This window comes from Aptenodytes patagonicus, chromosome 2 (genome assembly GCF_965638725.1).
Source record: "Aptenodytes patagonicus chromosome 2, bAptPat1.pri.cur, whole genome shotgun sequence".
Lineage (NCBI taxonomy): Eukaryota > Metazoa > Chordata > Aves > Sphenisciformes > Spheniscidae > Aptenodytes > Aptenodytes patagonicus.
In genome coordinates this window covers 127,847,019-127,874,206 of record NC_134950.1, presented here as the reverse complement: position 1 = coordinate 127,874,206, position 27,188 = coordinate 127,847,019, and the positions used below count along the sequence as shown (strand labels likewise).

The following is a 27,188-nucleotide window of genomic DNA, read 5'->3' as shown; positions in this document are numbered from 1 at the left end:
AAAACTTCAGCTGTTGGTCACCGCAATGACACCAACCCAGTCTGATGACAATTCTATGGTATGTACTACCCTCTTGGAAGGATCTCCTATGCTGTTTCTGTATAGTTGCTTATACCTGCAGACAGTGTTTATAAAACTGATTTTCTATCATTTAGTATAGAGTTTATAATCACATCACTGATGTAAATTCACAAAGTGCCACTCCATTGAATTCAGGAAGCTTTTTGACTACTCAGGGAAGGTTTGACCACCAAAGATTCACATTCAGACACTGTCACAGTACACATTATAAAGATTTTTTTCCCATTGGAACAAATTACTGCTCTTAGACGGCTATAAATCTGGAACAGCTATATTGGCCTCACCGGAGTCCTGATTTGCTCTGGCAAACCGGGGATCAAGGTTACATCCTAAGCATAAAAGACTTCATCAGACAGCTGGTCGCATATAGTTTTTTGTTACAGATAGATACTACTCTCTTTTCATGCAGATAAGGCCTTACACATATGCTTTAAGTCAGATGTTGAATGTTGCTTAGCCTATAAGTGAGTAAAAAAAATGATGCCTTAGGAAAGGTCTGCAAGATACTCTATAGGCTACATGCCACTGCAATGAACTGCGTGCAGTTAATGTGTCATGGGCATACTGGGATATTCGGAAGCAAAGGTGGTAAAGGACAAGTCCACTGTATGAGAAACTCAGAGTTGCCTCAGGCACCAGTGTTCAATTTTAGCTTTTGTTTTAATGAAATCAGATGTCAAATCAGTTAAAAAAAAAAAAAATAAGGCCAAGGGTTTACATAATGCTTTTTTAAAAGCTTTCTCTTACATTGTTTTCCAGAGATCACTCTGACTCTTGTTCCCATGGAAACTGGATTGGGAAGGCTGCTGGCAGCCAAGAACTAACAGGCAAGAACTCTCCCTTGTAAACTTCAGTTTAGAATTGTCAGCTGAAATATGTAACAGAGTTTTAGAAAACAGCTATGTATTATAAAAAATATTCTACCTTAGATTTGTAAGAACATAAACAAGTACAAGAGAAGCACATAGTACACAGTGAACAAGTACAGGCATGGATCCTGGTTTCTCTGCCTTCCCATTTCAAAACCAACTGACACCGAAAGCATCGAAGTTGTTACTACTGCTTCAGTGGTCAATTCTGAGTGAGTCTTTGAGTTGCTGTTAGTTCTCAGTTATTGGGCATCCATGTTATGATAACTTGCATTAATTAGTAGGCCACTTAAGAAAACCTTCTTCAGCAGAAAGGGTAGGTTCACTAATAAGCATCTTGGACATACTCCTAATATAGCATGTAAAGACTGAACTGCCTCATTTCTGTTAGCAGGTGAAGGAGATCATTCTTGCATTAAATTCAATCAGTTCCAATTATTTTAAATAACAATTGTTTTCTTTGTCCCTGATAATTTATTTCCTGTATTACTTGTTTTGATAAGCTTGACAGTTTAAAAAATAAAAAAAAAAAGACATGTAAAATACACCCAAATTCAGTTATGCTATTCTGTTCTAAACAAAAACTTACGAATTTGGCTCAGCAATCTGAAATCCCCTGAGGTGATAAAAATCACTTTCCAAATATAAACACTTCATTTTGGAAAATAAAAAGATTTAATAATAGCAAATTTCGCAAGTAACTGAATGGCAGCCATCTTTCTGGAGAATAAAAAGTTTTCCATCACATTTTTAGTTGAGAGTTCAATGCAGATTTATATCAGCTCCATTTTTGCTTTGGAATCAGCATGAAATAACTTTAACTCTCTTTCACTATGAAACAGTTGAACTTAATTTTAAAATATATCTGAAGTTTGAAAAAGATCTAACATTTCAAAATATTTAACATATTCAGGATTTGAACTATTGCACTAGAAGTCCCAAGAAATTATTACTATTTATTGATAATAAAAATTATTACTTAGAAGTTATTTAGAAATTATTGCTATAGAGGAAAGCATTTTATGTACTCTCCATGTCAGTATATGATATTAAGTCACTTAAAATATTCATATTGCTGGCATGACAGAATGTTGTAAAAATAATATACTGTACAATCCATTTTTCTGAGGTGAGCCAATGAATTTTTTTCATATGACTCAATTATTGCCATCCTCCACATACTAATATTCAAGGTTAGTCTTTATTTAAATTATATATTTTTAAAGCATCCTGCCATCTGCAAAAATGTCAAGTTCTGTTGTTTTTAAAGAACAGTGACTAAATTAGCAGCACTTTGCAGTACCATCATTTTGACAACAGCAAATAACTAAAAAGTATAGAATGTCAGAAGCAACAGTAATGCATACTTGAGTGATGAAGATAATTTTGTGCAGCTGAATAAGAATCTGCTGAACAGGGTCACTGATCTGACGCACCTTCCGTTGTGATACAGCAATTCCTGTCGATGCTGTAGATGACAACAGTAAAATCAGGAGGACAGCTCATTTTGTTGCCTAAATATATTAATAGCGTACACCGTTTAAGACCTGTAGATGTAAATACTAAATTTTAATGCATTACTTATTTTTCCAGTAGTGTTGGGAACAAAAAAAAAGGATAATCTAAAAACTTAAAAGATTAGACAATGTAATTGATAATGGGTTTCAAAAGAAAATCCCTTTCTCTGATTCACTTCTAAGTTACTCTAAGAGAAAAGAAGTATTAATGTACCTCACTAATCATAAAAGTTTTCCCATATTTATTCAAAAGGAAAGTTAAAGATATGATAAACAGAATTTTCTTATTTTAACTGATTATTTTTTTACATAGACTAACACACATGATATTTATTTTTAATATATTTTGATGTTAGGAAATTTATTTTGATCTTACCCTAAGAATTACAATAAAATGTCTGATGTGGACCATGTGAAGAACGATTTTATTAAAGTATATTTTAATTGAGGTGCTGGAGCGTGTCTAGAGAAGGGCAATGAAGCTGGTGAGGAGTCTGGAGAACAAGTCTGATGAGGAGCGGCTGAGGGAACTGGGGTTGTTTAGCGTGGAGAAAAGGAGGCTCAGGGGAGACCTCATCGCTCTCTACAACTACCTGAAAGGAGGTTGTAGCGAGGTGGGTGTCGGTCTCTTCTCCCAAGTAACAAGCGATAGGATGAGAGGAAACAGCCTCAAGTTGCGCCAGGGGAGGTTTAGATTGGACATGAGGAAAAATTTCTTTACTGAAAGAGTGGTTAAACATTGGAAGAGGCTGCCCAGGGAAGTGGTTGAGTCCCCATCCCTGGAGGTATTTAAAAGACGAGTAGACGAGGTGCTTAGGGACATGGTTTAGTGGGCATGGTGGTGTTGGGTTGACGGTTGGACTCGATGATCTTAGAGGTCTTTTCCAACCTTTATGATTCTATGATTCTATGTTGCCTTGTAGTGATGTGTGTTGCTTTATCACAGCTACTTTTCGTTTCCAACATCTAGCAAGAGCATGTTTTCAGAGAAACCTCAAGAAAATGTGCAAGCAGCTATGAATCTCTTGGGTCTTCTTTACTTTGCATCAGAAAACTAGTGGTCTCTATTCTTTGTCATAAATTCCTCCCCACTAGACATCACCCTATCAAAAGGACATATTGATGGAGACTGTGGAAAGGACCTGTTATCAGCATTTTCCATGATCAAAATGACACCATCATAAAGCACATAAACAGCATTTTTCATGTTTAGAATAGAAGAACATCAATGCTAAGCAAAGAATAATGCTGTAAAAATTCCTCTCCCTGCAAAGGAAAGAATATAGACTATTGTTCTGTATTACAGACTGCATATTGCTTTTGCTTGTAAATTCCATAAAAATAGTAGTGTTGACCTGTGAATATAAAGGAAAAGTGGGTTTTAGAAACTTATAAATGCAAAGCTAGTTAGATATTGATAGAAAAATGCATGATGTTAAGCAAACCACAAAATGGGGTTATGCAAACCAGAAAAAATTAACACAGATTCAATTCGCACGTACATATGCATGTAATTATGAGCTATGCACATTACATATACACTATATGTAATGAAAATTTTATCCCCCCCGCCCCTGCTGTATTATATGGGATATAAAGTTGGCCTGTTCAAAGAAAAAGAAAAGACTAAGCAAATGTAGAAATTAAATATTTTATCAGTTTTGAAAAGTGTTGTGTCTCTTAATATATCTCCATATCATTTCTCTAAGCATTAACATTTCAAGTAGACTTGTTCACTAGACAGATCAGAAGATAAAATATTCATTGACTAATTACTAAGACATCACAAAGTTAAGATCCACAATAAGAAACTATCAGCATGTTGAGAAAATAACGTTGCTATAAGTTGTTTCTAATATTTTCTTCTAAAACAGATATTCAAAAAAACTTTTTTTTTAAACACATTGTATTTGAACATTCCCTTTAGCTATTACCTAACAACACGCACAATAGATACGCATACACAAATTCACAAACAGTGCACACACAGGCTTATGTTTTCATAGAATCATAGAATCATTAAGGTTGGAAAAGACCTCTAAGATCATCGAGTCCAACCGTCAACCCAACACCACCATGCCCACTAAACCATGTCCCTAAGCACCTCGTCTACTCGTCTTTTAAATACCTCCAGGGATGGGGACTCAACCACTTCCCTGGGCAGCCTCTTCCAATGTTTAACCACTCTTTCAGTAAAGAAATTTTTCCTCATGTCCAATCTAAACCTCCCCTGGCGCAACTTGAGGCTGTTTCCTCTCATCCTATCGCTTGTTACTTGGGAGAAGAGACCGACACCCACCTCGCTACAACCTCCTTTCAGGTAGTTGTAGAGAGCGATGAGGTCTCCCCTCAGCCTCCTTTTCTCCAGGCTAAACAACCCCAGTTCCCTCAGCCGCTCCTCATCAGACTTGTTCTCCAGACCCCTCACCAGCCTCATTGCCCTTCTCTGGACACGCTCTAACACCTCAGTGTCCTTCTTGTAGTGAGGGGCCCAAAACTGAACACAGTATTCGAGGTGAGGCCTCACCAGTGCCGAGTACAGGGGCACGATCACTTCCCTAAAGTTTTAGTGCTTAACTGTTTATTTGGGTATCCAAATGTGATCTTTGCTAAAAAGCATCCATCATACCCGATGACAATGACACTACATTTTGTAGTACAAACTCTGAATTAAAGAACAGAGTCAGTTTGGAATTAAAAGGAGAAACATGACTTTAGAATTAAGAATATTGCAGTACTTCAAACATTTAGGCTTCCTCGTATCATTTTTATTAGATTATTGTTGATTTTATTTAGATATGTGTGAATTAATTATCATGGCAAGGAGCAAGAAAGCTGAATTTTTCTTATCTTATGAAAATAGTGAGTAGGTGTAAACCTGTTCCTCTTCCTCTAAAGCTAGACTACCATCCTATGTCAAGCAAATCCATGTACATAATGTATACTTTTCATAGACAAAAGCACTGCAAAGGAAGTCATGTATGAATGGAAGCTATGCTTTTCTTTCAGCAAAATAAATTTAACACAACAATATTAACCTGTTTATTTACTTCTGTGTGTTAAAATCAGGTTAAAAAAATATATCAGCTATGTGAAAATATTTAGTTCTTGGGATCAAGAATTGAAAACAAGAGGTGAAAGTGAAAGTTCATTTCCCCCTTTGAACTACTGTTTGGGACTTACAATCACAGCCATTATATCAGATATAGTCTTGGTCATCCAGAATTTGAGACAGATATACTTGTCTGCTGTAGGTACATTTTTTCTTGTAGTACAAGCAGCTTGGTGATTAAAAGACCGTGCTCTTTTTCTGAAGCAAAACTGCCCTAATTTACCAGCAAGTAATATCAAATATCCATGTGATTTGTCTCCTGCCATATTCAATGACATATTTGAACAATACTAGCCAAAGGCAGCTTGATAAAAAGCAAAACCAAATTCACTTGACTACCTAAATGAGTGAGCATTACTTAAATTTTACAAAACACAGTAAACTCAGTACTGATTTGTGAGTATTATACCTAAAAGATTGACTATATTTTGTTAACTAAAGAGCATTATGAACTTACCTACTGAACCAAAAAAATAGATAATAATTTATTTGTGTTCCATGGAAAAATTTTAATTCCAGCCATAAGAAGCAATAGAGAAATACTGCTGATCAAGCTTTAGGTAATTTAATAGAATTAGGACATAGAAGCAAATATTATGTATTCTACAAACTGCAGATTTACGAAATATCATTCAGATTTTAAATATAACAATTAAAACAAACAGAACAGCTTGATTCTTATTTACCTAGTGCTCCTCTATCATGCTTTGCCTGCTGAGAAAAAGTATAGAGCCAAAACTAAATCAGATTCTTGAATTTTTATGTGGTAAATCAGTTGTTATTTATGATTTTTAATCTTGTGTATTTAAGTCATACACACTGTCAGACCCAGAGATTAAATAAAAGCTTATCAGCAGACTGCCACTACAAAACACTTAGTGTATCACGTAAGAACATTAGTTACCAAAATTATCTTTCCAAGTTGAGTATTAGACCTGGAAGCTAAGCAAAGAGGTTAAGTCCAAGTACTGAACTTCAGCCAGCAGCCCTGTACCTCTCTTAAATACAGTTATCTCTAAACTACACTTCAGAGGGTAATTTAGATCCATACTCCAAAATTTCCTAATACAGAAACACCCTGAGGATCATAAAGTCTTATGTACTGATTTACATCCACCTAAACTTTTTTTTTTTTTAAATTATCTGGTATCAAGAATGAAAATTCTACTGAGAGGGAGATGAAATCCAAACACCAAAATGAATTAGCCCACAACTGAACTATTACCATTTTTTCCCGTTGAATCTCTGTGCTGGCTACTTTAACAAGAAGTAGAAGAGAGACATTCACAAACTGAAGTGTCTAGGGACCAACCAGATCTGAGCTGCGCACTCACAGAAAATAGATATAGAAAATGTCATTCTCTATCACAGAGACACACATTTCTAGTAGGATCAGGAAGATAACAACATCATTGCCATTGTTGGATTTTTTGTGGCAATGCCTTTTGGCAGATGGGTTGAGAGAGGCAAGTGAAATTTAGTTCAACATTTTTTCCCTAAGTCTCCTCTTAATAATGAATAAGAGGAAAAGAAGTCTTGCATTTCCCCTGAGCCATTTAAGGAAGAATTTAGGTTGGTCTTTCTGCTCAAGGTGACAGTGGAAGCCATGCTATAATAATCTAAAATATTATATGCCATGAGAGAACGATTTTGATTTATCTCTTTTTGCCTCATTTTCACCTCTCTACCAACTGTTTCAACACTGCTGTATTCAATCCCAAAATAAATAGTGTGATCTTGCCATTACAACCTAGGAATCTTCAGTTTTTATTAGGTCATTGATAAAAACTTTACTTCCCTGACATGTTACCTTTTTCACTGCTCCCCGTTCTGTGGTATTTGACTTCTCCTTTGCTGTCAATGGCTTGTATTACAAAACAAAAGCAAATAAAGGAGTGCCCTTTCTTTTGTGGGTCTTCTCAGATTTTTTTTTTCTGAATAAAAATATGCTTAGAATTATATCAGCAAACAGAAAGGACCGAGTAGGACATAATATGGATTTCCCTGTTATTCAGTGTATAGAGCTTTCTCTATTTTCTAGTTTGACAGCAACAATACGACTTACCAGTCGAGGAGGACCAGATGTAATGACTACTTGTAATGCCTATGTGCTTCAAAGACAGCTAGAGAACTTTAGGAGTTCCCATAAAGTCCATATACTCCAGACCACTCCACAATTATATTTTTTTTTAAATACAGAAGTATAGCATTATTTGGGGGATGAGGGCATGTGTGTGTGAACAGGCTGCTGAGGACCTGATCAAAACTTTTAATAGTTTTACCCAAAAGGAAAACATTACTGACAAAAGATATCGGATTTCCTCAAATTACCCACAGGACTGAAAATATTAACAAAGGCTAAAGTGTTTGTCTGCAGATCGTTACAGCTCTGATACATTATGGCTGGATAGGGCGTTTAAACTGTATGTTGGTATTATAATGGCACTCTTCAGTAAACAGCATTGAAAACTGCTGAAAGTGGACAGCAAATTTTGATTTGTACTGCATAATTAAAATTCCTAATACAATTTTTATATCAAAAAGCTGTGAAATAGAAGTTAGTCTAGAAAAAGTACTTTTTTATGAAGATCAATATTTCAACTGCTCAAAATAATTTTCTTTCAACTATTATTTGAAATATGCATTCTGAAATCACAGCTTAGCAGCTTACAGTATGTGAAGCTTCTCAGTAAGAAAGAAAAGTATCTCAAAAGGAAAACTTGTTTCATCCATGATGATGTATAAATACATGATAATTTACAAGGGTTCTATGAACTATTCCTTTCATAGGAGAAATTCCCATTACATTCAGCAGAAGTTTAGCCAGGATAATGACCATTAAAATAAGGTCTTACTGATTTACTATTGGAATTAATATTTTTTTAAAATTCCTTAAGGATATTTCAGATAACATATTTGTATCTGAAATGTAATTATCTCCTTTTCTAACATTTCAAAATATAATTATTAGATAATACCATGATTTTTCATATTGTAGAGAACTACAACTGGAAGACTATGAGACTGCCACCCTGTCATGAATGAATCTTCTATTTGCGTAGTGTGGGCCCCATGCATCTGTGGAGGCACTCTCAAGAGCAGATCAATAGGCAGTAAAGCTGAAGAAATCAAAGAGGAGATACTCTATATGCAACAGGAGAATAAGGTTTAAAAACTTGGAAATTGTTAGATTTAATTTAAGTTAAAGCTTGATTTTGTTGTAAGCACAAAATTACCTGGTCGCAGTCTTGATCCCGGACTTTCAATATAATCTCTGTTATTATTAAAAAAAAAAAAAAAAAAAAAAAAAAGTAGTTTTAATTGTGTTTGGCATCAATGACTGTAGAGGAAATATCAGTACTCCCCGAGTCCTTCTCATGTTTCCTCTAAAGGAAATCTGTCCAAATTCACTAGTTTTTAACTATGCATTTGTAAGTCACATAAAGGCTGGCTCACTCTACATGTCCAAAATAGAATGACTTCTACTAAATAAAAGTTAGACTCCATTCCTTTCCCTGCTCAGTTTTTAGTCTGGAAAGTACAAAAACAGTAGACAGGATTTTAATATTTAAAACTCAATAATCCGCTAGATTACACATTATTTTGCACTTGTACAGCATGTGCTGGTTTTGGCTGGGGTAGAGTAAATTTTCTTCATAGTAGCTAGTGTATGGGGCTATGTTTTGGATTTGTGCTGGAAACAGTGTTGATAACACAGGGATATTTTCATTACTGCTGAGCAGTGCTTACACAGAGCCAAGGCCTTTTCTGCTTCTCACACCACCCCACCAGCGAGTAGGCTGGGGGTGCACAAGAAGCTGGGAGGGGACACAGCTGGGACAGCTGACCCCACCTGACCAAAGGGATATTCCATACCATATGACGTCATGCTCAGCATATAAAGCTGGGGGAAGAAGGAGGAAGGGGGGGGTGTTCGGAGTGATGGCGTTTGTCTTCCCAAGTAACCGTTACACATGATGGAGGCCTGCTTTCCTGGAGATGGCTGAACACCTGCCTGCCGATGGGAACGAGTGAATGAATTCCTTCTATTGCTCTGCTTGCGTGCACAGCTTTTGCTTTCCCTATTAAAATGTCTTTATCTCAACCCATAAGTTTTCTCACTTTTATTCTTCTGATTCTCTCCCCCTTCCCACCGGGGGGGGAGTGAGCAAGCGGCTCTGTGGTGCTTAGTTGCCAGCTAGGGTTAAACCATGACAAAGGACGTTTCAATTAACCCATTTTATGGATGGAAAACATAAAGAATAAAGTCATTATTGTCTAGTGGATAAAAACAGGAGTAATAATGCATACAGTACTAGTAAAGTGTGTGTGTGGGGGGATTAATGTTACATCAGCAGGACAGCAATACCTCAATGTCAGAAATATAGGTCCAGATGTTTCAGTGCTAGCTTCTGCTCTATACTCCACACAAACACTGTCTCAGCGTTCAGATTTCACTAGCTGAGATAAGCAACAACAAATGGATAAGGACAAATGGGGAACTGAAAGAACCAATATGATGTCCTGATGGATGGCAGCCTCAACAGCCCTAGCATGGCAAGAATTTGTATATATTTTTTAGGCAGTAGGGAAAATTACAGTTGCAAGTAGTAGTTATGAAGACAGATAAGGAGATAGTTTTGCTAATGTTTATGTGAGGGGCAGAGGTGAAGAAAAAAACAAATGTGTTTGCTTCAGCACTCAAGCATTAGGAAGCTGCCATTACTGACTGCAGCAGGACTGAAACTGGAAAGGTAGTGAGTGATAAGTGACAGACTGGATGGTGATATGCTAAGAACAACTCTGAAAGCAAAAATAAAATATTGCGTTTGAAGTGATAGGAAAAACACAACCAGTAAAAGGATACACACAGAAGATGGCAAGGTTGAAGGCAGGGCTGTAGAATTGAAGGTAGGGCTGTAGAAATGTTCCTCGCAGCAGTGTTCTGAATGGACATTTGAGTGACTAGAATGCATGTATCAAAACCAGGAAAGATGTTGCTTGCATAATAGCCTTATGAACCTAAGCAAGAGTTTTAGCAGCGTATATTGATAGGAAAGATTATCTCTTAGAGGTGCCAGGCAGAACAGTAGGACATATTCTGAATGCAAGAACTTTGAGAGATGCACAAGTTAAAGCAGATGTTCAGATGTCAAAGTATTGGTGAGGATGGATGTTATTTTTGAGAATGATCAAAACCCAAGCTAATGGGTAGGACTTCAGGTTCAGGCAATTATGACATTCCTTTTAGTTATGTAGTACTCAACTGTATGGCCACGTGACCATGAAGAGATCTTACATAGATGAGCAAAAATTTAGTATAGACTGAAGGAAATACATCTGGTGTATACAGCTAAATTCATGATTTGCAGCATGATTTTGCAGGTAGATGAATAAGTAGACACATTTGTACATGCAAAGACACAATGCAGGAGAAAAGACAAGAAAATCAGTGATAAAGCCACGTGTAACATCCAGAGGAAATTAGATGAACAGATAAACTAGTATCCTTCTGAATGGTCCTTAAGAACAGTTTCAAAAGATAGGGGAAGAATTAGAAAAGGATACAGTCAGAAGAGTCAGAAAAACATGATTTTAAGAAGACAAAGATAGCGCCAATAGTAAATAGCAGATCAAGAAAATAAAGGAACTATGACTTGGAAGAGGTCACTAAACAGCTTAGTAAGAGTTGCTACAGTAATATTCCTTAAGTAAAAGCTGGATCAAACAGCGTCTGTGGAGAAACACGGGGGAGGAATCAATGCCATTATTATAAACACTTACCTAGTTAAATTAAAGGTAAGAGAAAAAAATTGTTCAGGAGGCAGATGGAGCCAAGAGTGATTTGGGGTTTTTTTTCCAGATGTGAAAGAAAAGCAGAAATGAAGAAACAGAGTCCATAAATAAGAGTGGGGCCAAGGAGATCAGAAAAAATAATGGTTGGTCAAGAATGTGTTTGATGCATTTCTGAATAAATAACAGAATAAAAAGGAAAGACCTTTAGAAGGAGAATGGGGATGGCCATGCCATATTCTGTTTTGGTTTATTTCCTTTTTGAAAGAAATGAGGAGGACTCCAGAATTCCAAAAATAGATATCTACGTTTATATAGAAGGTCTAGAGGAGTTCAAAGGGACAAGATACTACTCTACACTATCAAATGCACAAACACATTTTTCTATAGAAAAACAGCCACTTAAAAATGCAAAACCAGAATTTGGCTAACCAACTAATGTCAGTTTAAGCTGATGTAGCAAGGTCCACTTTTAAAACTATTTATCAGTTTAATGCCAGTCCTCAAATTACTCATGTAAAGCTTATGTGTGTGAACACCCTTGAACAATATCCTCAAGCAGACTAAGTGTCATAGGCTGAGATAAAATGAAGTTGTAATGTTAAGTACTGAAATGTTTCATGAAGGCAATCGCGCAACTGTTCCACTGTGAAATGACCCACTGGAATTGATCATAACAACGATCAATTATATAATCTATATTAAAATCATAAATCGTACCTACCTAATCTGAGGTTGTCTTTCAGGAGCACTAAAACTTCGTTTAATTATACCTGAAACAAATGTATAAATATTATCTCTACATTAAAAAAAATATATACATACATGTTAATATTTTCTATTCCCCAGACACGATGTCAAAATAACTTTTAAAAAGCAGTGTTAAACAAACTCCAAACCCCATTTGACTATGGAGTTGCTGTTTGATGTATCAAAGATTTGCTTGCATCATAACTAAAATCTCAGCCCCGCACAGTATCTTAATAAATACTTTCAGAATTTCACGGAAACTAGTAACATATGCTGACCGGATGTCCACAGAAGATGTATGTGGATTTGCATTAAATAACTACCTCGGTTACTGCTACCACTGTAGCCACAACATTGTCTCTAGTCTGGATAAAAAGCTAGAACATTTACCCACTTTCTCAGAGGAACTTTGATGGGTTGTCTAAACCTTGTTCTACCAGAATTTTATTGCCACCATCCTATTAGCTAACTATTCAAACTACTACATATGCAATACCTTACTTCTTAAATAATCCCACTGATTTTAAGACCTTGAAGACAGGGGTATGACCAGTTTTTGGTCAAACATCTAATCAGCAATAAAACTGAACCCAAACTTTTATGTCATTTATTGCATAGTGCCAAAAAATGTGGAGAAGGAGGGGTAATGTTTGATGATATATTTATTATTTATGCACTTGGAAAGCATGGTCTTAAAGCAAGTATTTGTCAAGCATTTGTCTTAAAACATTCCTGTAAAACCATTCCTTTAATGGTAATTTTGACATATGAGACCACTCTCTCCTACAAATGATATCTCACTTTGAATAAGTGTATGTGTAAATCAAAAGATATTTCAGCTAACTGAAGGTCTGAGTAGCAAGATTAGGAAATTCTACAATTTTCCAGTACAATTAATGCATTTTAATATAATACCCTGCATCTTTGTCTACATGAGATGTTTTTCCACACTAGTAACATCACAAGCATTATCATAAAACAAGAACAGAGGCATCTAATCACTCAAACAGTAGCTAAGAAAAACAAGATTTTATGCCAAACTTACACTAGTTTTCCCATTGTTGGTCTTGTTACAGCAGTTATATTAGTTCTAGAGCAACAGTAGAGGACTTCCAGAGAGCAAACACATTTCTGAGAGTCTTAAATCTTTTCTTTGTGTTCAAACATACTTTTTGTTGTGCTCTGAAATATAGTGCCTCTATTTTTCCTACTTTTCTGAGATCCTCTGAATTTAAAAAAAAAAAAATCCTGAAGGAGGCTGGCATCTGTCACACAGAATTCACTTTAAAACCAAAATAAATGATACATCTTTAGGCCAAATCTGTCTCCCTAAAAAGAATACAGACAGACAGACAGTACGAAAGAAAAAAAACAAACAAACAAACAGTATTTTATTCCTTGCTAATGCTTTGCTTAGCAAAACAAATATTAAAACTCTGTAGTAGTTAGCCCAAAAAAAGGTTTGATAAGAGCAGGTGATTTACATAATAGCAAATAAACCAAGCCCTTATAGAAGCAAAGACACTTCAATTAACTTTAACACTGAGACAGAAAAATAGATAGGAAAATACAGTATCCAGTGTCTAGAAAGTAAACAAGGCCTTTGGAAATGAAAAAATATGATTGTGCCTATTCAAGGAATAGATATTTTACCTGCTTAGGGTGCAAACACAACAATACAAATACAAAAGTAGAAGCTCTGACTGAACCTGAATCATGTTGTTTGGGGTAAGGATTTTGAGTTACAACCTCAGGCTCTCTGTTATAACAAAGACTATTATATATTATGGGAATATATGTGAGAAAACCTGTAACAGAAGCCACTTGGCTAGAAAGCTAAGTTTGAACACAGCTGTTTGCTAGAATTTTAAAAACAGCTTCCCTTTCCAAGTATTCATATACAAAATTGGATTTGAAATATACTTTTGGCTGTTTCAAATAAATGGTCTCTCTATCAGTAAAGGGCTCATATCCAAATTTTCTTGATCAGTCTGATGACTCACCACATTTGACTTGCTAATCTGCCAGCTTATGAGTATATTTACAAGTGCATGATATTTCACACCAAAGATACTGTCTCACCATACACTGTACATGGCAGAGATGCAATATTTTCTGATTCATATGCTAAAGTTAGGAAAATACTTATTAATGCTAAAAAAAAAAAACAAACCAGAAATCATGACGCAGAACATCAGTAAACAATAGCCGACACCCTTCAGTGCCATTTTTATTGCTTATTATTATGTTAGAGACACACCGAGCAGTTACAACTGAGAGAGAAGTCTCTTTATGAAAATACACTGAAATAATTTCTTCAATAACTAAGCATGAGGAGACTCAGATATCTAAAAATCATTGTAACAATCACATTCATGTATGTATACACACACACCCATGAACAGTAATGACTTTAGTTAGAATCCTCAGTCTTTTGTGTAAGAGTTATGCTAATCATACAAAGTCAGACAGGGAGTAAGAAACAACACAGATGCGTAGGAAAGTTAATTAACATAAGTCATGGAGGACATAGTGCATAGTTCAGCCCAGGGTGTTACCTGGACTATATTTCCTTATACCATGGTTCCTCCTTTGACATGGATGGGAAGAGCACGGCAACATACGTTTTGTTCAAACGCCTTGCAAGAGGGAATTTCTCAGTTCAAGATGTTCTCAAGGAAAATGAAATATAAATCTTCCATCTCTCTCCTGTTCTGTGCCCACCCTTCTTGGAATGTGAAAGACACACAAAAACCAAAGCTTTTGATTCTCATCAGCCTCCCTATTCTGCCTAGCTCTATGAAGATATATATATCAAATGAGGCATCAAGCATTTTTCTGACTGCTACTTTGGTCTTTAATAGCTGATGTAATTAAAGCAAATTCTAAGGCTTTAACTTCTTAACATGCATTGACATCAGTGCAAATCATACAAATACATTCTAATATGCAGTTTAGTGGTTTTTCCCTTGCAGGCTCCTAACCATGTAATTTCAAGAAAAGAGCTTATAACATGATACGAGTTCAGAAAAACCTGGGAAGACAGTAACTTTTGCTTTGGCGTTCACTTTCACTTCACTGGTATCTAAAAAAACCTCTGAAAACCCTTTCAAGTTTGATCAGACTGATAGGAAAACTGAATCAAGATTTCATATTAGCAGAAAACGTCAATCCATTTCCTTGAATGAAATGGAAACAATGGAAGTGTTTTTTTGAATGACGGCTTAATAATCTTTTCAGGAGAAAAGTCAAACTACCTTTATTTATACAAAATACTCTTAGTAAGCTGCCCTTTAAATCACTGTACACTAGAACAGACAGTCCCAACCATGTTAATTAAGCTATTTTGCAGAGCAAACAGAATTAAGTTTTTTGCTCATTAGCAGTGACTACATGTACAGCAACAGAAGTTGCCATAAACATACTTTAAACTTAACTCAAGCATCATATATAGGAAAACCTGGTCTTGGCAGATCTTGTTCTAGCTGATGTCTTCAACATAGTCCCATTACACTGAGGCCTCAAGAGAAATCTGAATCTTAGACAAAGTCAGTTTGGGAAAAACAAGCCTAAAAACACTGTAAGATCTCCAAAATTCTTCACAGACAGCCCATTGTGCAAATTATGGGTTTCTTGATGCAATAATTATTTTCAACAAATTCCTAAGCTTTCCCCCACACAAGCTAAAGAACCATATATAGCAGATGTGAGATCTTACCCCTAAGACTTACCAAACTATCTAAATGTCTTATATAAAGAAGAAATATCTTCTCAAATCATCAAATCCACCAAAGAATACAACTAGTCTGAATTTAAAAAAAAAAAAAAAGCTTTGTGATACAGAACTTGCAAGATATAAGATAGCTGCCTGCAGTTAAGCCCAAATTTTGAATGAAACTACTAGCTCCAGACAGCAAGTAACATTACTGAATGGGTATTTATTTCCTACTGTGTTTGTTGTTATCCTCAAAAATAGTTAAATTTGGAGCTAAATGATGACCTAAACTCAGAACCCAATCATTTGCTACATACAACATGCAGAGTTCCTATTTTGAGAGTATCCTAGTTCTAGAAGTCCCCAGTATTCAACTGGATACTGTTGACTGCTTTGAGCATTACCTGCACAAGACTCCAGTCCTGGCACTGTGTAAACAAGTCATTTTTCTAAAAGCTCAAAGAAAGATATAGGAGACCCTTCTAGAGTTACATCACTAGAATATTCTTCTGGCAGATCTGCGGTCTCTTCATTCCACAGTAATTCTGAATACTATTGCATTGCAGAAATTTTGGCAAGAAAAGGAGTCCTGAATCTCAACATCTTTACTTATTGGTCACAAGTTAGATAAGTTCAGAGATTCCTCCAAATACTGGAAACATAAATTATGAGGTAACAGAAAAACTCCTAAGCAAGATACAGCACAACAACAGTACTGTGCGTTGAGACTTCTTAGCCTCATGAAAAGCTAGTAGCTGAGCAATTCTGAAAGGGACCTATCGTATGCTTACCTTTTTATTGTGAGGAAGGTCAGAGGACAAGTACATAAAATCCTAGGGACTAGGGTTTTCTAATAGCATATTGTACACAGAACTAGTCTTTCAGTGTATTTAGGACACTGTCCTGATGGCAGTGTAAATGAACATGATTCAAGGAAACAAAAAATATTTTCCAAAAAGTGTTCCCAGACATAGAGTAAATTTTTAAACTCTCTCTCACCCAACTGGCATAGTAGCTCTACTGGACTACAATGCACTAAGAGATACCGCATATTTTCCTGCTATTTGGTTTGCCAGCAGAAATGCAGCTACAGTTACACTGTAAATCAAAACCAAGTAAAAACCCCTTAAATATAACTAAGCTAAGGTAAAGTTGGGAACCTTCTTAATTTTAAGATAAGAAAAATAATGCAACTAATAAGCTGTAATCATCCGATCACTCTTTGTTGCTTTTTGACTCAATATGTCCCTATCCTCTGTCAATCTTTATCATTTCAAATTGTAAGGACTTCAGGGAAAAAAATCGCATCTCACACTACTGCCTCTATGCTTCCAAAATGTGCAGAATCTTGCTCCTGTAGGATTCATCATTCCAAGTAGCATGAACAACTATTCCAGAATCTACATACCCTGCATTTGGCAATCTTAGGAGTTGTTAAAGGAGCTGGTCTTGTAGAACTACATTGTCTAGACTAAGAACAATAATCCTTTTCTTAAAGCACAGGGTGTGTAAAATCATTATGACAATTAGTGGAGTACAAAAAAAGCTAACCACTACTACACTGTCACTCACACGCACACCAGCTTCTGTGCCACTGAACAACTTGGTATATCACACCTTTTTACAAAATACCACCCCAGTTTTAAAATAGAGCAATATTTTTCTACATTTGCAGATCATGTTTTCTCTTAAAGTGATGTGATGGCAGCATGATTAAACAAACCCTTTCAAGACCCTGATCAATACACCCGTAATCGAAACTCACAATTTCATGTTAGCAGTTTCCAAGTTAGCTAGATGTAAGTTGGTCACATTTTCCCGTTGCTTGACAAAACCATGGCTGATAATTCATACAGCTAGCCATTTATTAGCAACAAATGGAGCATAACCCAAGCAATACCCAAGTATCCTGAATTTATAATACTTTTTTTAAAAGCTATCTTTTCTTTTTCCCTGAAAAAAAGAAAAATTTGCCAGCATTGATTACAACTAATCTACAACGCTAACTTCAACATTAAGTAGAAACTACAGATGATCTAAGAATGTATGACTGCAGAATTATTTTTCTGAAAAAGCAATCCTGAAGTATCTATATACCAATTAAACTCTATGCTGGGAGGAAAATGGGCAATGACTTCTAGAAATGCTGATTAAAGTTACTGGAATTAATAGGAGCTGACTGGATCTTTCCAGTTAAAATATTTCATTAACTCAAAGGAAATCTGGCACAAAAATATTTAAATATTAGAAAAAGTTGATGTTTTGTTAATGTCCAAATCTTAATAAAGAAAAATTAACAACAAGGAAATAATTACCAATAACACTTTGGGTGTGGCAAGTTACAAACTACACAAAGATTTCAAATGTCTGTGTTCAATGCTGAACTAGCCCACAAAGAATTCAATTTCTGGGAGATGCACAATGTGTTATTCTTCAGTATAAACACCAAAATAGAACATTGCTTCACCAGGCTGCTTTTCCTCAAGACGTTCATTCTATGCAAGCCCCCTCCCACAGTCAGACTAGGCTTCCCTGTAAGCTTCTCTTGTTACTCTCTTAGCACAAGAAAATGACAAAGAATGGGGTTTTTTCCTTTTTTTTTTTTTTTTTTTAAAGAAAACCTTGATGATAAACTCAGGGCTGGCTAGCCACAGGTTCTCCAGCCTTTAGAATGGCAGGCTATCCAGTTACAATTAGCAAATCATATTAATGGATTTTAAGTAGAATTATCAAATCATTTATTTACCCTGCACTAATGGCTAGACATTTCAATTAAAAGCAGTCATATTTCTTCAGTACTTGGGCCAAAATCTGAAGAAAACCCAGCTAGCAAATAGCACTACAAACAGATAAAGTAATGTTATTCTACGTTTTTTGAAGCCTGGGACCCTGAAACAATAAAATTTGTTAATCTTCAGACAACTACATTCCCTTCACCATTTAAAAGGACAGTTTAAATCATCCACAGATTTTCTGTCAGAACTTCATGGGATGAATGGAAATATCAACTTTTGCTCAGGTCTAATATCAATCTTTTTCTTCTAGTATAAAATGCTCTTTGATTTTCCTTTAATCAGAATCCCATCCCATTTAATTGGTAGATCATGGTAGCTCAGAATTTAGCAGGTAGCTCACAGTGGTTGCAGATGTTTCACATCTCTTTTTTTTTTAATTTTCATATTTAGAATATAATCCAAAAAACTATTACTTAAGATAATACCCAACGCAGCTGGTACTTTCCTATCTGATTACCGTAAATAACTACCATAAATAACTACAGGCAGAATTAATGCTGTGTTTTGTCACATAATCCCTTCCTAATTCAAATCTAATCATTAAGCATTCCTTCAATTCCATTTAGTCAATTCATCTAGACAGCTAAAGCTTACCTCTTTCAAATTTCTTTTTTACACCCGCTTAACAGGGCACTGCATTTGTTCATTTGCATAGCATTATTGTTACCGAGACTTTCACACTGGCTTCCTTCTGTTTCTTATCAACGCTAGTTATCTTATGCTTCAAATCCAAAAACACTTTCTTTGTCAAGTTGCCCAATAGTATTCTAGTTTTCACAGGCATTACCTCAAAATATAGGGACAAACTACACAAAGAAAATGTGATGCAAAATGTATTATACTGGAAATGGCTGCCACAGAGGCACAGTTATTTTATTTTTCTTTTGCTTAGGACCCATAACAGATAATGAACTTGCAACAAATCATTAAATACCCTAATATTTTGGAATAAACAACTACTTTGCTGTTAGAAAGTAGTGTACACTTCATTCTTAAGGAATCTTACCAATAGCAGACTCTTTCAAATGACTTGAACTGGAGCTGCTCGAGTTGTCCAATATGTCCACCTCATCATCTAATTCAGAGAACGTATCTGCACATAAAAATGACAGCAAAGAAGCTTTTAACCCACCTCTGACCAGCATAATAGTACTTCTAATGCTTCTTTTGCTAATGACTACCTTTCTCAGAGTTCTCTAAAATGCTGTGATCCTCTACCAGGATTTCTTCATATGTTCTTTCCTCGTCTTTTCCACACGCAGATTGACAACTTTCAGCTGGGAGGTCAGTATTTTCTGAAAATTCACTTTTGCAACTGGCTGCTCCACTGCTGCTGCTATGAAGACTCAACTTCTCGTAATTTTTCTGACAACAATGAACAAAAAGGAAATGTTACATATTGTCCTTATCCAGCACTCATTAGAAAACCTGCAAATGAGTGTCACTTGTGTATACACACACACGCATAAAAATGCACTTTTTGTTCCCACTTAGCTGTTGGTCCAGGACTACATGGTACCTGGTTCAGCCACTGATTCTAAATTTAGAGCAAAACTTTCAAACTCTTAATCTAAACAATTTATTTCTAGCCTTTACATAAAAGGCATCTTTGTTCTTGAAGGTCTTTTCATAACAAGCACTGAAAGTGAAAAAAAAGAAACAAATGTCAGACCAGAAAGAAATACTGAACAACATAAAAAATAAAAGACTGGACAAAGATAGTAGGTTCCCAGATACAAGCAATGGGAGATTTACCCTCTTCTGGCTTAGATAATAAACAGCACACCAGTTCTGGACTGCACAACAGTCAAGATCGTAGAAAAACATGAAGTGAACTTGATACAATGTGATGCCAGAGAGACTCCCCAAGACTGAACTGACCAAATGTAGCAAGGGGTTCTTCAATGAGTATAAAATTCTGCCTCTGCTGTCGTCATTGTTTATAGCTTTTCTGGAAAGCATAGAGATCCCTGATCCCTGTTATTGCTTCTATTTTAATGCAACATATTTTGAAAACAGACTGTTTCTATGATCTCTTTATATATTGTTCCAAGTCTTCTCATATTATTTCTGTTGTGCGTAAATAAATTCATGCTTGTTTTTACTCTATCTTGTCAGAGCAAAGTGTGATAAAGGAGAACAGGAGATAAATTATATAAACATACCAGATTAAACAAATGAGTTTCTTTAATACTAAAGTAATTTCAGGAGATAATACATTCCTAAATGCTTATATTCTTCCAAGTGTGTCAAAGACAATTTGGCCTGTATCTAAGACAATATTCTTCCAAAGTCTTTCCCATGAAGTATTTTGACCTTATTGGGACACAGCAGAATGGGTGCATTCTGAAAACATTCCTCCTTCAGAAACCTAACTGCACCCCTGAGCACTGCGTAATGGTCTGCTTCAATTATTTCCCCATCTTTTGTTCTATTCCCAAAACTATAACTTGTAAGAGATGGCTTGTCAAGCTTTTCTTTTTAAATTTGGGTGGGAAAAGATCATTTTATACTGAAGTACTGGACTGAGCTTATGTCCAAGATGCCACAATAGCAGTGACTGCAGTGTAGCACAGCATGGCAACCACTAAGGATGACTCTCAAGCTCACTTAAAGAGAGTAGTCTAGTCATGACATATGAGCATGCTTATTGTGCCCTGAACAGTAAGTGCCCAATTACTGAAGAGAACCAATTCACCTGTTCTACATCAAAGATAACAAAGTAAAGGGAGAGAAGGGTCAAACTGCATGGACATTTCAAACTTAAAACTCCTTTCAACATTGCCAGTACTGAACCTTACACTCAAATGACTAATTGTTAACAATAACTTGTAAATCAAGTGGAGCTAAGGAAAAAAAAAAACCACATCAAAAAAACCACATCAAGAAAGAAAACCTGTTTGAAATGCCTGAACTGAATTCTGTAGACCTCATGATAAAAATAATCATCGTGCCTGCTACAGAAACTGTTCAGAGATCAGTGAAATGTATCCTAAAGCCTTAAAGCAGTTACATAAACTGTAAAGCTATAAGGTGTCTATACATAAAATCTGATCCATTTATATAATATCTGAACACAGAGAAATATAGTATGTCATTACTAATCTGAGAGTAATATATAAATTTACTATGATATATTTTGCCCTACCTAGACAATAGCTAACAATTTTCAAAAATTAGTGTCCAGGTTTCGGCAGGGATAGAGTTAATTTCCTTCTTAGCAGCTGGTACAGTGCTGTGTTTTGGATTTAGGATGAGAACAAAGTTGATAACACACCAATGTTTTAGTTGTTGCTAGGTAATGCTTACACTAGCCAAGGACTTTTCAGCTTCCCATGCTCTACCGACTGAGAAGGCTGGAGGTGCACAAGGAGCTGGGAGGGGGCACAGCCAAACTGGCCAAAGGGACATTCCATACCATGTGACGTCATGCTCAGTATGTAAACTGGGGAAAGCTGGCCGGGGGGGCCACTGCTCGGGGACTGGCTGGGCATCGGTCAGCGGGTGGTGAGCAATTGTACTGTGCATCACTTGCTTTGTGCATTATTATTATTATTACATTATTATTATTATTGCTATTATAATTTTATTTCAATTATTAAACTGTTTTTATCTCAACCCATGAGTTTTTCTCACTTCTACTCTTCCAATTCTCTCCCCCATCCCACCGCGGGGGGCAGAAGTGAGCGAGTGGCTGTGTGATGCTCAGTTGCCGACTGAGGTTAAACCACAACAATGAGATTAGCTACTGTTCTTTCTCTTTTGAGTAGGATGCCTGACTGATTTAGAAGGACAAAAGTACACTGACTGAAGGAGGCTGGGATGTGAGTTTAATGCCACTTCTGCTCAGCACTGGAGCAGAACCATAAGGACCTACATAAGAATATAAGGATATAAAGAACATAATTTTGTGAGAAGAGCATGGAGAAAGGATTCTCCAACACCTTGAAACAACCACTTCCATATCCTTGGAGAGACTTCTTTCAGATAGGCAGAAAGACAGATGCTTATCCTTTGAAGAAATCTATTAAACAGTGGGATATTCAAAATATCGCAAACATTGAAACATGATTTAGATTGATACATATTCATTTGAACTGTGCTCATACCTACACTTTGTTCTAGAGTCCAGTATTTTACAAATCTTTCTGGAGGCTTCGTCAGTTGATCCAGTTTATTTTCACATTTTCATAACAAACTAGTACCTCAGTTTCCCCATGGGTCCAATTGTTCGCCACCTTTGTTGAAACAAACACTGCCTTCTAATATAAACAAACCAGTTCAAAAGGAAATCTAAGGGGAAAAGAGTCCCTGTGCAAAAATGTTCAAATTATAAACCAATTATTTTTTTTTTCCAGAATTCATCTTTATGACTGAGCAAAAGCATCTCTGGAAACACTTGAAATTTGCATCCCAGCCATGAAGAAAAGCCTCTGTCTACAAGCTGAGACTCTTCATCCATACCCTGTACACTTGCACTGTCTCTCTCTTCACTGGTCACCGTTAACACTGTAAAATCAGATTTGCTTTTTTTTTGGAGAAGTGAAACCTAAATTGGTCTTTTTGACTTCCAACAGGAATCTAATTTTTTATAAATTGAAATTAACACTGTCAAAAAAAACCCAACTAGGTTTAACTAGAATAAAGATATTGATCTTTTGTTTAGCTCTGTTTTGCCATATTGCTGTCCAGATGAATTAACTTTCCTGTCTTCAAGAAATATAGAGCTCTCTAGTGGCATTTGCAAACAGTGTTTAATTATTCTTTTTTATTAGAGACAAGTAATTACAGCATTATACTAGTCAGTTGAATTTCTATTTCAAGAAAAAAAAAATAGAACTACTTCCACTATTAAACTATTTGTAAAAGACTAGAAGATAGCAATAAAATGAGTAACACCTAACATGAAATTGCCGGGGAAAAAAGCCCCATACTAAACCAATGTATTTCTTTTTGTAACAGGTAACAGTTCTTGTGCACTGGGAACAAGAAGTAGATGTTATTTATAATGGCTTTAGTCAGGCTTTTGACAATGTTTCTCATGACATCTTACAAGAAAGCTAGGGAAGCGTGACCTAGGCAAAGTCACGATCACTTGGCTGTACAATTGACCATAAAAATTGTACTCAACTTGGTAACTACTTTGAGTGTTTGTTCAACTGAAAATGGGTAGTGAGCACAACTTTTCAGGATCCCTTCTGACCTTGTTCCAAAATCATTCAGTGTTGTCGCTGAATTACAATGCTAATCTGTATAACGGGATAGACAGACTGCCTATTAAATGTGCATAGACTGTGACACATTCACATCATGTATCATATTACAGCATATACATCATACACAGAGTTGCGTCAATGCAAGTGAAAACAGGTTTCAAAGAAAGTTTTGACAAACCGGAGAAACTAAAAGAACTGATGAAGTTTAAACATGGAGAATGCAAAGTTCTATGAGCAGGGAAAAACAACTGTACAAATGCAGAGACTGGGGAAGGACTGGTCAGACAGCACCTCTGCAGGAAACGATATGGGGATTTTGGTGGATCAGAAACGGAGCATGACTCAATGATCCCATGCTGTTATGAAAAGGTAAACATCATACTGGGATGTATAAAAAGAATCATCTCCAAGAACTGTGTAATCTTTGTACTTGGTACCAATAGGGTTCTCAGTTGGAGTAACTGAGTCCAGTTTTGAACACTACACTTAAAAAATTTGGAGAGACAGCAAAGGAGAGAAATGGGAATAATCAGAGGTCTACAAAACAACTTACAAAGTAAGACTGACAGGGTTTGATTATTCAGTCCAAAGAAAAAAAATTACAGAGGGGAGATATAACATATAAGAGAAAAGAAATAACTCTTACATATTTCCACTGTGGGGAGGACAAAAAGTAAGCAGCTTAAGCTGCAAAAAAAAAAATTTAGGTTAGACTTTAAGACCATCTGTCGTGGTTTAACCTCAGTCGGCAACTGAGCACCACGCAGCTGCTTGCTCACTCCGCCCCCCCCCCGGTGGGATGGGGGAGAGAATTGGAAGAGCACAAGTGAGAAAAACCCATGGGTTGAGATAAAAACAGTTTAATAATTGAAATAAAATTATAATAATAATACTATGATAATAATAATAATAATACACAAAGCAAGTGATGCACAATGCAATTGCTCACCACCCGCTGACCGATGCCCAGCCAGTCCCCGAGCAGCGGCCCCCCCGGCCAGCTTTCCCCAGTTTACATACTGAGCATGACGTCACATGGTATGGAATATCCCTTTGGCCAGTTTGGCTGTGCCCCCTCCCAGCTTCTTGTGCACCTCCAGCCTTCTCAGTCGGTAAAGCGTGGAAAACTAAAAAGTCCTTGGCTAGTGTAAGCATTACCTAGCAACAGCTAAAACATCGGTGCGTTATCAACATTGTTCCCATCCTAAATCCAAAACCCAGCACTGTACCAGCTACTAGGAAGGAAATAAACGCTATCCCTGCCGAAACCAGGACAGTATCCACCCCTTATTCTATACCATCTACGTCATGCTCAAGTCTCATATTTTCCAGTACATTTTCATTAATCACCACCCCCTTTTTTTTTTAATATATATATACACACACACACACACAGAGATATCATTCCCTTAGTCTGTGGGCCATCCCTCTAAAACATTCGGTGAGTTCATTTAGTCCATGACTTCAGGTTCCATCTATCGTAATAATCTTCCAGGGCAGGAAAAATGGAGATGGTATGTGGTGTTGGATTGTTTCATGTTGAAGTCAGTTCTGGTACCATCATCACTGTGCTTTGCTTGGTTTCACTGAAGTTATTCTTCATTAGTCTGGGTGATTCTTATTGTAATAACATTAGTACGGCATATAATATTATTAGTATTATTAATATAACTATTATAACTATAATTAGTACTTAACATCACATAATACAGATCATTGGCTATTCTCACCCAAAATCAAATCCCCTTGAGGGACACATCGGACCTCCCCATCCTCCCACATTACCCACCAAGTGCACCCAGGTCTTTGAGCAAAAGCAATCCCACGGATGGGTTTGCCTTTGCCCAAGGCAGGAGTAGCCCAGACTGTCTTCCCCAGCATATTTTTTATGTGCACTACAGGGACTTTATTCCCATCTACAGTACGTAAAAGTTCTGACTGGGCAGGGCCAGCTTGATTGGCAGATCCCCGAGTATTGACTAACCAGGTGGCCTTTGCTAAATGTGTATCCCAATGTTTGAACGTCCCACCACCCATTGCTCTCAGTGTAGTCTTTAACAGTCCATTGCATCGTTCGATTTTCCCAGAGGCTGGTGCACGATAGGGGATGTGATACACCCACTCAATGCCGTGCTCTTTGGCCCAGGTGTCTACGAGGTTGTTTCGGAAATGAGTCCAGTTGTCTGACTCAATTCTTTCTGGGGTGCCATGTCACCACAGGACTTGCTTTTCAAGGCCCAGGATAGTGTTCCGGGCGGTGGAATGGGGCACAGGATAGGTTTCCAACCATCTGGTGGTTGCCTCCACCATTGTAAGCACATGGCGCTTGCCTTGGCGGGTTTGTGGGAATGTGATATAATCAATCTGCCAGGCCTCCCCACTTTTATATTTCAGCCATCGTCCTCCATACCAGAGAGGCTTTAACCGCTTGGCTTGCTTGATTGCAGCGCATGTTTCGCATTCGTGGATAACCTGTGCAATAGTGTCCATGGTCAAGTCCACCCCTTGATCACAAGCCCATCTCTATGATGCATCTCTTCCTTGGTGGCCTGAGGTGTCATGGGCCCACCGAGCTAGAAATAATTCACCCTTATGTTGCCAGCCCAGATCCACCTGAGCCACCTCCATCTTAGCAGCCTGATCCACCTGCTGGGTGTTTTGATGTTCTTCAGTGGCCCGGTTCTCGGGTACGTGAGCATCTATGTGACGGACTTTTACGACCAGGTTTTCTACATGGGCAGCTATATCTTGCCACAATGCGGCAGCCCAGATGGGTTTGCCTCTGCGCTGCCAGTTGCTCTGCTTCCATTGCTGCAACCACCCCCACAGGGCATTTGCCACCATCCATGAGTCAGTATAGAGAGAGCGCACTGGCCATTTTTCTCGGTCAGCAATGTCTAAAGCCAGCTGGATGGCCTTCACTTCTGCAAATTGGCTCGATTCACCTCCTCCTTCAGCAGTTTCTGCGACTTGTCGTATAGGACTCCATACAGCAGCTTTCCACCTCCAATGCTTTCCTACAATACGACTGGATCCATCAGTGAACAGGGCATATTGCTGCTCATTTTCTGGTAGTTTATTATACAGTGGGGCCTCCTCAGCATGCGTCACCTCCTCCTCTGGCGATATTCCAAAATCTTTGCCTTCTGGCCAATCCATGATCACTTTCAAGATTCCTGGGTGACTGGGGTTTCCTATTTGAGCCCGTTGTGTGATCAGTGCAACCCACTTACTCCACGTAGCATCAGTTGCATGATGTGTACATGGGACCCTGTCTTTGAACATCCAGCCCAGCACCGACAGTCAGGGTGCCAGGAGGAGCTGTGCTTCAGCACCAACT

At 37.1% G+C, this 27,188-nt stretch overlaps 1 protein-coding gene across 1 annotated transcript in view; it reads right to left on the bottom strand.

Annotated features, from left to right (window-relative positions):
• NEK10 (NIMA related kinase 10) overlaps nucleotides 1–27,188 on the bottom strand; it is a 123,679-nt gene that overhangs the window by 16,966 nt on the left and 79,525 nt on the right. The window contains exons 27-31 of the mRNA XM_076331152.1: nucleotides 19,814–19,997; nucleotides 19,639–19,725; nucleotides 12,097–12,145; nucleotides 8,816–8,853; nucleotides 2,318–2,418 (exon numbers count right to left, since the gene is read on the bottom strand). Coding sequence (XP_076187267.1) covers nucleotides 2,318–2,418; nucleotides 8,816–8,853; nucleotides 12,097–12,145; nucleotides 19,639–19,725; nucleotides 19,814–19,997 — 459 coding nt within the window. The remainder of the gene's footprint in view (nucleotides 1–2,317; nucleotides 2,419–8,815; nucleotides 8,854–12,096; nucleotides 12,146–19,638; nucleotides 19,726–19,813; nucleotides 19,998–27,188) is intronic.